The sequence below is a fragment of the Aulonocara stuartgranti genome (genome assembly GCF_965226115.1).
Source record: "Aulonocara stuartgranti genome assembly, chromosome: 4".
Taxonomy (NCBI): Eukaryota; Metazoa; Chordata; class Actinopteri; order Cichliformes; family Cichlidae; genus Aulonocara; species Aulonocara stuartgranti.
Genome location: NC_138942.1, coordinates 3,066,406 through 3,078,440, shown reverse-complemented (window position 1 = coordinate 3,078,440; position 12,035 = coordinate 3,066,406). Strand labels below are relative to the sequence as shown.

Genomic DNA, 12,035 nt, shown 5'->3' with positions numbered 1-12,035 from the left:
CAGTACATATGGTAACTAATACAGAAAGACAAGCAAATTATTTCACCTGGGAAAAGAAAAGAGAGGGATGTTTATCCATTTACAACAACAAAATCTGTATTTTTATGTTGTCACTGAAAAGTCTGAATTCCCAAAGGAGCAACAGAGGGTTCAAAGAGTTGCAGAGCTTAAGAAATATCTTTCTGTAAGCCGAATCTCATATTTTCTAATGTTCAGTCAATGTTTTAGTAGATAAAACAACTGATTCACATTCACATATCAGTCAACATTGTTGTTATTATTGTTCAAATGATAAAATCCCTACAAAAAATATTGCTGTACAAGAGGTACAGCCCTGACAACTGCCCAAAGCAGAGTTAACTTCACGTCCATACCTGTCCTGACTTGATCTTAGATGTGTTTAAATATTAACTGCAGGCTCAAAAACCATGGCGTTTTGGTTTCAGCTACAGTAACATGTAAAAAGATGTAAAATGAGAAAGTTGCAAACAACAGAATATCCCTTCACACAGCTCACAGCATCCGTCTGGGTAACAAACCATAAGATCAACACTCATTCACACAACAGTCGTGTGCAAACAGCTCAGTCATTGTGCTGCTGTTGTATCTGGCTGCCAATCTCTAAACACAGAGAGCTGCCCCTGCAGCCGCAGAGAAAGGCCGCACTCGAAATAAAATGAAAAGCAAAGGCAGTATAAAAATCAGAAGCACTGTAAGTAAGAGGGAAATCAGGCGTTTGAGCTGAGATGGTAAATATTACCACATTTTTAAAAAACGAGAGTAGGAATTTGTCTGCGGAGATGTCAATCCAAATAATCCATTGGTTGATTAGGACAGATCTATGTCTATGCTAACATTTAATGGGTTAATTCACCAATATTTAATCATAAGCTGCACATCTCCACAAACTGTCATGAAATTTGGCCTGGTAGCTTTTCCTGCGAACTGACACAACAAAAAATAACCCGACTGATGGCTCAAATAACCTGTGTTCACACTCCATGTTGTTCACAAAGCACCAACTGCATGTGCCAAGCAAAAAACAAAGGGAAATGACTGCAGCTCAGCCAGCAGAATAAAGTTTACAAAGAGTTAAAACAAACACCGCACACAGCAGTATGAACGCTCAAAGCTTCAGCCAACAGATACCAGAACAATCAGCCAGGAGCAGATCTGCAGAGAGCAACGAAAACAGCCAGCAGCGTCAGCAGGCGCACTTCAGAACAGCAATTAAACAGAGTCCCGGCAGAAACTCACCTGTTAGCAGAGGCAGTAAACATTTATCGTGCCGAAGGTTCCCATACTCAAAGCAGCAATGAATATTTCTGATAGTTACATGCCTAAAGCCAAATTACAGCATGTAACCATCACCGGCTTATCCAGAAGCAAAATAACACAGAAGACAGGCAAACTGTGTCCCATGTTCAATGCTACACATTCTCCATGTGATTCTGCTAAAGAAGTCAGAATGTGTCTTTATTTAACCTCCTAGGACCTGGCGTCCACATATGTGGACATCACATTTTGGGTTATTTAGACCAAAATACTCAATTTTGCTCTACAAGGGCCTGATATCCACTTACGAGGACATTATGCTGCTACTGTTCTATCGAAATTTTAATCAAATATCCTCATAAGTGGTTCTCATTTTTCTCAGAAACAAAAATTAGGCAAAATTTTTTTTAGTAATTCTTTGTTTTTACATTCATCAGGTCCCAATCAGCCCAAATATCAAAGAGAAATTAAAAATACAAGTCGTGGAAGAGTTCGGGTCTTAGGAGGTTAAGATTTGATCTGTGTGTTTGTGTCTATGAGGCATTTGTTTTCATTAAATAACAACTCTGAGAAGTATGGAACTAAGACACAAATGGACATTTACAGTAAACATGATAGCCGGCCTGACCTGGCTGATGTTCATCTGGGTGTCAGCTGTCAGTCTTCTCTTCCACCCTGCACAGACAGGAAGTAAAAGAATTGCAAATAAAGAAAATAAAAATGATGAGAAAAGAAATAAAAAAAATGCCGGGTTGAAAATAAATACATGAGATCTGGTCCATAACACTTCTCCGTCCTCAAGCTCAGAACTTACTATGCATTAGCAGCAGGCATCATGTATAAGAAACAGTAATCCAATAAAAATACTGTAAACAGGTAAAACGGCAGTATTAGAACAAAAGCAAAAAGGTAAAATGAAACAAACAAACAAAACAAAAACAGGAAGCTGGCATCTTGTTTATGTTAACATGTTCTGAACTTCATTAATATTATTTGACTTCATATGTGACTTGAAAGCGGAGAAATTAGAAGCTCTTTAAACTAAGAACAGGCAGTAAAGACTCTCACACTGAGCTGAAATTAAAGTAGTGCAAATACATTATTACTGTATGTATTTATGGACCAGTCTTTCCTTATTTCAGTGACAGATACAACCCCAGCAAATTTCTATTGGATGAACTTCTTTCTTTATTATTTATAGGGTGAGCATATTTTGACTTCCAAAAAAGAGGACACTTGGCCCAATCATGAAGAACTTTAATAATACTGTTTGTTTATAAAAACATTTTTAACATATTTAAACGATGCCTTCTCCGTGTGGTTAATGAATGGCGAAATTCAAATGTCATATAGGCTTTTACAAGTCAACAAGCACAAAACGTTGGCCACCCTATTATTTATTTATTTATTGGAAGAAATCATTTAGCTTGACTGTTAGCTAGCAAGCTCGGCTCTTAGAGCTAATCAATTACGCTAGCCGAGATCACCTGTGCCCGACAGAGTTACACTGACCGCTGGAGGACTACTGTCACGTGAAAATTACAAACAACACAACGTTTAACAGCAGAAATAATCTCATATTTAAAGGATTTATAAGAGTTTAACACAGACGAACGTACCGAAGCAAACAGGAGGAGAAACCGCGGTCCAAGTCTGGAGACACCAGCAGAGGGCGCTGCTCCTACTGATAGAAAACAGTGAAAACTACGTTAAAAATCCAAAATTATTTAATATATTATTAGTAAAAAATAAATAAATAAAATATTTAATAGTTAATAGAATCGGGCTTGAATATATGGCAGTGAATAAACCCATTCTACCTCCATCTCACCCTATCCTATACTCTGTCACGCCCATCATGTCCACTCTCCCTCCTCTGCGCATGTCCAAACCACACCTGTGTATCCCGAGCTGCCTCTCTGCTCCACTTATTTCTCACTCAACACCTCCAGCTCAGCCTCCTGGCTTTTTTCAGTTTAAACCATGCACCATCACAGGTCTCACTACCATCTAATAAACCTTCCCTTTCACTCTCGCTGCTTTGCTTCTGTCACAAATCACCCTGACTCTCATCTCCACCCACTCCACCCCGTCTGCATGCTCTTCTTCACCTCCCTTGTGCGCTGGCGTGTTTGTGGATGGTTGACCACAGGTATTTAAACTCATCCACCTTCACCACTTGCCCTCCTTGCATGTTCACCTTTCCACCTGTCTTCCTCTCATTCACACACGTATTCTGTCTCACTTCGACTGACTTTCATTCCTCTTCTCTCCAGTGCATACCTCCACCTATCCAGGCTCCCCTCCACCTGCTCCCTACTCTTGCTACAGAACACAGTGTTGTCTGTGAACAGCATAGTCAATTTAAAAATTAAAAAAGTATTAATTTATAAGTGGAATCAAGTAGCTAAATTAACCTTTGCTCTATAAGTCTGAACAATAAAGTATTTTATAATTTTCTTCTTGTTTTGCTTTTATTCATTTTGTAGTAACAAGCATACAAGAGATACAGAGAACACAAAAAATTGTTTTACTGCTTTCTCCTATGTCTTGTAACAATTTTATTTGACTATAAGGTTTAAGCATATTCTTGATATTTTTTCTTCTTTCTCCTTTTATGTCACAACTTGTTGAAAACAGATCTATAAAAGCAGAGCACCCAATAAAATGAGATTGTTACTGAGGTATATTATACAGCTGGTATAATATAAAAGCATAAAATTATTTTAATGAATAATGAGTCCAGTCATCTGTTCATAGAAAGCCAGTTAGACACAAATATATTCATCCATGGGAATATTACCAATGGAGTGAAGTGAACACAAAGGGAAAGGGGGGGTCGGACCTCTTATATTGAAAAAAGAAATTGTTCTAAATGTAGTTTCTGATTTGTCAGACACACATATGTGAATTATTGGTTTAAAAAGTGTTAGTCAAAATCAAACACTGAGTAATGCAAATCTGAGTTTTACTACATGTGACACAGAGCAAAATGCACAAATAAATGTTTCTGGAATGTCTCTATTTCCTTTTGATGGAGGAACTGGACATCAGCTGTGTATTAAATTTCATTTTTCTGCTTATGCTTCGCTTTGAAAAAGCATTAGTTTGAAAAATCACCTTATTTCGCACCAGCTGACAGCATCACATATATCCTGTATCAGCTTATTTCAGCTTTAATTGAAGCGATGTTTACACTGAGTGTTCACAGCCAAGAGTCCTATGTTTTTCAGGATGTATCATCCATCAAATGGACATATCAGAGATATACTGTGCATCAGTTACTGCAAATCTTTCCAACTTTTCACAAGAATTTGAAATAAAGTTGGATGGGCCAGGGCACTGTCTGTCTGCGGGGAGAGCTGCCGCACTGTGTGGGGCATTAAAACAAAATTTTCCAAATCTGCAGGAAAATACTCCAAAAAAGAAGTTTGATTTGCTGGCAAACACACTTTAAAAGCCTTCAGACAAACTTTATTTTCACCCTGACATTATTTCAGTGTTTACACCAATTGCTGCGCGGGGCTGAAAGCCACACTCAGTTCTTAATCCTATCCAAACACAAGCTTTATCACAAAGCCAAACATAAAAGCCTAACACTGCACTATGTCCCACTGAGTGTCTTTCTGATACTGTTTGAAATATTACAGCTCACAGTGCTTGATTTAACATATGTGCCACGTCAGCACATTGTAAAGGAGTCCGCTGGCCCTAATCGCTCTGATTTACTCAAACGTAGAAAGAAAGAGTCAAAGCCATGAGTGCAGTCTGTGGCCCATATTGATGCAAAATTCATATCTCTGCGTCTCATGCCTCGGGCTCTCGTGTGTTTTCATCTTGGCTCCAAGACAAACAGCGATATAATGGTGCAGCGATGAGGCGTTTATGTATTCTGCACCGCTCTCTGAGACCTGCGGAATTGATGTGAGGGCTGGCTGATTGCAGTGCAGTTGATAAATGATTCTACACATGCACGTAAAATATGACCAGCAATTCGCTTTGTCCAGAATATCCACTCACGTGCGCTGTAGCAGTCCTGACCCGCGAGCCACTGAAGATGGTGAAAACTATTTTAAAACAGCAACGCTGTTTTCAGAGTTACCACACTGGAAGATAACACTATCATCATCACTGATTACTCACATTAGCAGTCAAGTGTGAAACATTTACACAAGTGACAAGAATACATTATATTAATAAATACAATCATATAGTTAACATGACAAAAACAGTTTCACTGCAAGCTTGTCAAATGAAAAAGACTTGAAATGAGTTATGCTAAAAAAACCAAACACTAAACAACAAAAACCTGTGTTTGAACTAAATATCTGTGCTGAAACAAAGACTCAGGTGTTCAGGCCACAAAATAATCATCCACATACATTATTCATGGACTTTGACATAATTCAGCACAGTGTGTGCCGTGTTCCACTTCAACTGTCCAATGTGTGACCCTTATCAGTATGGCCCTCTGCTGCCCATACTCCACAGTCCAGAGAATGTATGTTAGATTCATTTATGTTGGATTAACGAGTAATTCTAAATTGACAGTAGGGGTGGGGGAAAAAAATCGATACTGTGTAGTATCTGATATTTTGTTTGCTAATAATGTATCGATACAGGGACAGCAGAAATCGATATTTTGTTACAAAAAAGGACTTCAGAGCATGTTGATCCTTTTTCTGAGCAAGAATCCTGACATTCCTTCACTGTCCAAATGTGTTTAACTTTTTTTATGGCAGCAATAAACATGACAGTTTACTTATTTTAATTTAAGACATGTTTTATTTTAATTAAGTTTAAAACTTTTTTATTTAATGTAAAATTATATTTTGTTTTAATTTACTTTCAAATTCTTCAGTTGCTGAAGGGGCTGCATAGTTTTCATAAATTGCATAGTTCAGAATAGCTATAATTGTACCAGATGGTTGCATTCAGTTAAGTTGGACTAGACTGTAATAAAAACCGTTCAGTTTGTCAACAATAAAACTGAAATGAGAGAAAGACTGAGTGTGAGACTTTGTTATTAGATAAAATGAATATTGATAAAGTTTACCTTTATGTACAGAATCTGAATATCGCAAAATATTTTTAAATTTTGCAATAATATCGTATCATGAGTTAAATATTGTGATAATATCGTATCGTGGGATGTATGGTGATTCCCACCTCTAATTGACAGTAGGTCTAAATTTGCAGTAGCCCTGCAAAAGACTGGCATCACACCTGTGGTCTACCCTGCCATTCATTCTGCGACAGCGGCAATGGGCTCGAGTCCTTCGTTTACAAAGGTGGTACACATCACACATGGATTTCAGGACCAAAGGTGTCATGATCTGAGTGTCTGGTGTTTTTCGGTATGGGTCCTGTGGTTTCCTGTGTTCGCCCAGCAGAGGGGCTTTTAAGGCCAGCTCAGTCCTCCAGTCTTTGACAGTCTATCAGCTACCTCACAGTGGTAACTACGCCTCTCGTGTCTCTTGCCTCGTACTTACCCTTGTCTCTTTGTGTCCCCAGTTCTCTCGCCTCTGATTAGGCTCACCTGCAGTGCAATCTCCTGGCCACTATTGATAAAATTCACCAAGCCTGCTTACAAACTCATTCCTGGAGAAGGCAACCACTCACCTGCCGGCCCTCCTTCCCAACATCACTCCTGGATTTCCTTTCAAACACCCCGCCATTCAGGCAGACGCTCACTCCGCCACCCTCCCTGAAGCCTCTCGCACATTTTCCAGAGGATGAATCCCTGTCCCAAAGGTGAGATCAGACCTCTCATCGAGTGAAACCGCTAAATGTCAACTGCTTCTCCACAGAATCCAATAAAGTCGCCGTTCTCTGATAATCTTCCAGCAGCTTCTAAATCAGGTGCATTTCAGCTCAAAGACAGCAAGCCGATTAAGCGCACTGATTAATTCACAGCCTTTAATTGTGCATAATTAGAGAAGAATTAAAGAGAATTAATTTGTGTGCTCTGGGCCTGTTTATCCTCTGAAAATCTTTGAGCAGAAAATTCTGTTTATTCGTGGTTCCTAGAGTTCCCTGCAGAGTGCACCAGGCTTTCTGAATTTTCAGTGAGTAATCAGTCTGCAGAGCCACAGAAATCATTCACAGTAATGAAAACTAGTGTTCACAGTCCAGAAATAAAAGAAATGGGATTTTAAGGAGGTAACAGTTAGATCAATTACACGTAGAAACGACAATCTTTGAGAGCAATCGATCTGTGGCTCTGGAGCAGAAGAGAACTGTGTCAGAACTTCACCTGACAGACAGGCAGCCTCGTGTTGTGTGATTAGGACGTGGAGTATAGTAATAAGCTGCAGGATCCCCTGATTTCTATTCCTCATTTTCAGCAGATATCCCCATAATGTTTCCTGCGTATCCAAAGAAAAGCTTTGATTATATTTTAAAGTGGTTTCTGGGTTAAACGCTCTGCATAGCTGCGTCTCAGCATGCCGTGCTCACTAATGGGAGCTGTTCGCTGATATCACTGACTGATGAGTGCTTTTCACTGTGGCTCGGTATCATATAGAAACATGACTTCTGATTGGACAAAGACAGATTAATGCCATAAGCACTTAATAAGTGTGAGAATCGAGTCTCGGCTGAATAAACTCATTCGGTGGAACTTTAATGTAAATCTCTACAGGCACGTATTTGAACTGGCCAGCATTCATTCAGCTGAGCCGGTAATTACTGAGTAATTCTGTGATCTGTGCTTTAATTGGTGACAAATTCATTGCCTCTCACTCCCATTTAAAATGTATGAACTCATAGAAGGTGGGTGTACAAGGATGAGCCATGCAAGACCATTTATTTCCCAATTTTTATCACATAAATACTGGACAAGATTACATCTAGTGTCAGGGGATTGTTTATGAATACGATTTCACTCTTGATTCCCTCTGCATATTGGAAATATTGAAATTAGACAGTCACAGGTACATCTGAGCTGCTGATGTGCATCCACAGTGAGAGAAAAGTTGACTAAAGGCCTCAGGCACTGTGCTGATGTCCTATCACAGAGCAATTAATTTCACACTGTGACTCCATTTGGTTATTTGCATGAAGGATGAACCAAATAAAGGTGCAAAATTATAATTTTTTTCATTTAAACCATTGAACAAATAACAAAATGCATGTAATGCAGACTCCGACGGCATGACAGGCAAAGACATCTATGTATTGAAATAATAAATGTATCTTAGGTTTGCATGCTAACCAGCTAGCTCTGTCCTCTTTTATAGATATAATGAGTCACTGAAGCGTCCCGTCTGCCTGCAATCCAACAGAGGGAAAGGATCGCTCTGAGAATAGTCTACACTCTTGATCAAAGTCTTTCCAGAAGCAAGTCCACTTGGCTGCTATATCAGCAACACCTCAAAGCAGTTAAGGCCAAACCTCATTAACCCAAACAGTCTAGCCTAGCAGATAGGCTTCGCTGTAATTTTAATGGTCGCCAGACAGAAAAATTAGAGGATTAAAAACAACAACAATAAAGTTTTAGAGCTTTTAGAAAAATGACCTATTATAAGGTTTAAAACGAAGAAAAATATGTTTCCTTTGTGGCCCAGAGGCCAATCACAATCTCTGCTCATCCCACCACAGCACTGAATAAGTGCCAGGCCAGCCGACCTCGTGGACACTTTAAACCAGAAACAAGCGGATATGTTGAAGCTGTGCTGGACCTCGGCTTCACCCATGTTAGTGAAACATCGCACTCATTGGGAAGCTGTTGGTGGCAGAGCCGGGACGATCTAGCATTCTGTTTTAGGCTCTTTGAGTTCTACGTCCCGTCATGTCTCTTATGATGACAGAAAGAATGAAAAGCAGAAGCTAACAATCACTCGAGAACAGGATTAACACGAGTCTCTAGCGTGGACTTTCTGTTGCTCCGTTTCCTTGTAGGTCAGTTACGTTCGCCCTTCATCTCGTGAAGCACGGTGTCTTTTGGCAGTGGAGCATGTGACTGAGCTGAAGCTCTCAATGAGACGGGTTTCAACCCAAACCACAATAGTTTCTGAATTCTAACCAAAAATCAAAATAGTTTAGTTGGTTAAATGTAAAAGTATGAAAAAGCAGTGAAAATCAAATAAAGCAGCAACTGAAAAAAAATGCAGATTCAATCACAACAGACAAAGGGCCAAACAAGGTCTTGGCTGATAATCCTGAGACTAATGCTGCCAGTACCGATCCGGTCAGGCACAGCGGCGGTCAGGAGGCACGACGGAGGAGCAGACAGCAGGAGGAGCAACCTGAGGTGCTATCCCTCAGCTTGAATTAGCACAAAGAACAAACAAGGATTTGTCACAATGAAAGAGAGGAGGAAGTAACGAAGGCCATAATGGTTGAAACTTATTGAGAGATCAGATCAGATCTGATGGTGCGCAATGACCAAATGAGTTCTGCTGGGACACAAACGGCACTTTAACAAGCTCACGAGACACCAGAGCCGAGAAGACGGCAAAGAAAAAGTCACTTTTTAGTTTCTAGTTTTGCATCCGTAAAGGAAAAGAGTCCACAACAAGGTAGAGAATGTCGGTCACACTGTTTCGGTTCTGCCTTGCTTGTTTCTACTGCATCTACTTTACCCTTCACGGTTTTCCTCCCAGACCCTTCTGATCAACCCACAGACAATGTGTTAGTGATGTGTTTAATCAAACCACCTGGATGTGTAAGAGCTGGAAGATGGCCAGGCTTCTCACACACACACACACACACACACACACACACACACACACACACACACACACACACGACCCATCCAGGCCCTTCTCATTAGCTTAGCCGTGATGTGTGGACCCGAGCTGACCAGCTGAGCCAGTTTCTGCAGAGACCTCAGGCCTGCTGTTTGTTTGATGAATCCTTGAACTCCCCTTCCACTGCAGGCATGACAGCTCTGTGGATGGAAACACAAAGCCACAGAGCATGGGGGGGTGGACAAAATAACAGAAACGGTACATAAAAAAAAGATATCTGAGCTTTTATCTAACCACATCACACCTCCCAAGGTATCAATGCGGGGAAGTCAGATGTGTCACCTTTAAAAGATGCCTGGTAATCATCACCTTTTAATATGAAAGTATTCAAAGAGAAATGATGCAACTGAGCTCCAAGGTGCAAACAGTCGGTGCTGCACTGCAGGTGTATCAGTCAAACACAGGATGACTTAACTGTGGAAACAAACTCCCTCGTGCATGGGTCATGAAAGACTAATACTAATAAAGCTTAGGTAAGAAATATGAATTTGTAAAAATCCAAAAATGTTAATAAAGATTAGAATGAGAGCAAACGCTGCAAAAAGTCTGCAAAGCTCAGGAAAGTGAAGTCCCTGCGGGAGTGTCTGAAACCTGCTTTCTCTGTAACAGGATCTCATAGATAACGGCCCCCAGCTGCCCGGCTGTCAGTAAACACCTTACTGATTAGTTCATGAGTTCAAATTTAATTTAATAGAACATGATGATTGTGTTTTAAATTGAGGTCTTTATTACAATAAAAAGGATAAGATGATGGGTGTTTTAAGGTGAGCATGCTCCACACTGTTCCTACACTCCGTCATCACAAGATCGTGACAGTGAAAACATTCACAGCTTCACAACAGTCTTAAGATATGTTCTGATCTCAATAAATATGTTTATACTGCACGCTGAAATCACGCAAACCATTTTAACCCTCTGAGGTCTAATTCACCATCGAAATGACCCAAACCCTGACCCTAACATTAACTCTGACAATCTGTGATTTTGACAAACAGAGAACAAAGGAAATAATAATTCCAGCATGAGAAAATTTCCTTTTTTGGTTTTTAAAGGCAGTTTTGGTCACGTCTCCAAGATACAGGCTCGGGGTCGGGTTCGGTTTTTCCCCTATGATGACTTGGTGGTTAATTTCACATTACCATATTTATTACTTTTCTTAATTACCTTACTGATGGATTATGTGACACGTGACTGACAGACTTTGACAGCCATCAGGAAGGAGCTGTGATAATGGAGTGGAGTCACTTCATCAGGATACACTCCATAAACATTATTAACTGTGTGCTTCCCAGGGGACGAAGCCAGGGTGAGCTGCTGACATGAGGTCAGAGTGTGCAGTAAATCAGGCTAATGGACGCACAAAATATGCAACGGTGCAGAAAGGTATGGATCAAAGGAATGGCGTTCGCTCACTGATCAGTATTTCAGAGCTTTTTATTCAACATTAGGATCATCACAGGGCAAAAATACAACTGTTTTTGTCTCTTATCGTACACAAAGTGCTCTCTATGTTCATATGCATTCTTATTATTAAACCTGCAGGCGTCAGAAATCTAAATAAAAACTGCCAGAATCTGTAAATAGAGCCGTCGTCTGCAGCTCTCCCCTCAGAGAAAACATGAGCATATGCACCAACACAGCTCTTTTATTGGTTTCACATGGGATTCAAACCCCACCCTGCAGGTGAAAAAGCCCTCAAACGGCCAAAGTCTCCTGTCATCAGGTTCATTTTCGTAAGTCTTAAAGAACAGAGCCCAAAGGAGGCGTGGGAGACTAGTTAGCTCTGTCTGTAACGGTTCACAGAAATCAAATGCATGGCAGCAAACTTCATAGTCCAAAATCTTAACCTTAACTGGCACGTTTGGAGTCATGTACAGGTTTCCACTCATCTCAGCGAACAGCATTAACAAGCTCCAGGCAAAGGGCAAAGTTTAAAGAACAATCAAAAAGGTCAAACGGGAGGAGAGTCGATAGAGACATGTGGAGAGTAAGAAAACAGCTGAACTG

The 12,035-nt window shown here is 40.2% G+C and overlaps 1 protein-coding gene across 17 annotated transcripts in view; it reads right to left on the bottom strand.

Annotated features, from left to right (window-relative positions):
* LOC309704605 (uncharacterized protein) overlaps positions 1 to 3,265 on the bottom strand; it is a gene marked incomplete at its 3' end in the record, with an annotated part of 144,331 nt that extends 141,066 nt beyond the window's left edge. For 7 of the 17 annotated variants that reach the window (XM_082529872.1, XM_082529867.1, XM_082529871.1 and 4 more), the window contains exons 1-3: positions 3,107 to 3,265; positions 2,895 to 2,959; positions 1,904 to 1,950 (exon numbers count right to left, since the gene is read on the bottom strand). In XM_082529872.1, coding sequence (XP_082385998.1) covers positions 1,904 to 1,950; positions 2,895 to 2,959; positions 3,107 to 3,159 — 165 coding nt within the window. In that variant the 5' untranslated portion in view covers positions 3,160 to 3,265. Of the gene's footprint in view, positions 1 to 1,903; positions 1,951 to 2,882; positions 2,960 to 3,095 lie in introns of all 17 variants that reach the window. The other 10 variants (XR_014276301.1, XR_014276302.1, XR_014276303.1 and 7 more) reach the window with 7 other exon arrangements.
* Between the last annotated feature and the right edge of the window lie 8,770 nt (positions 3,266 to 12,035).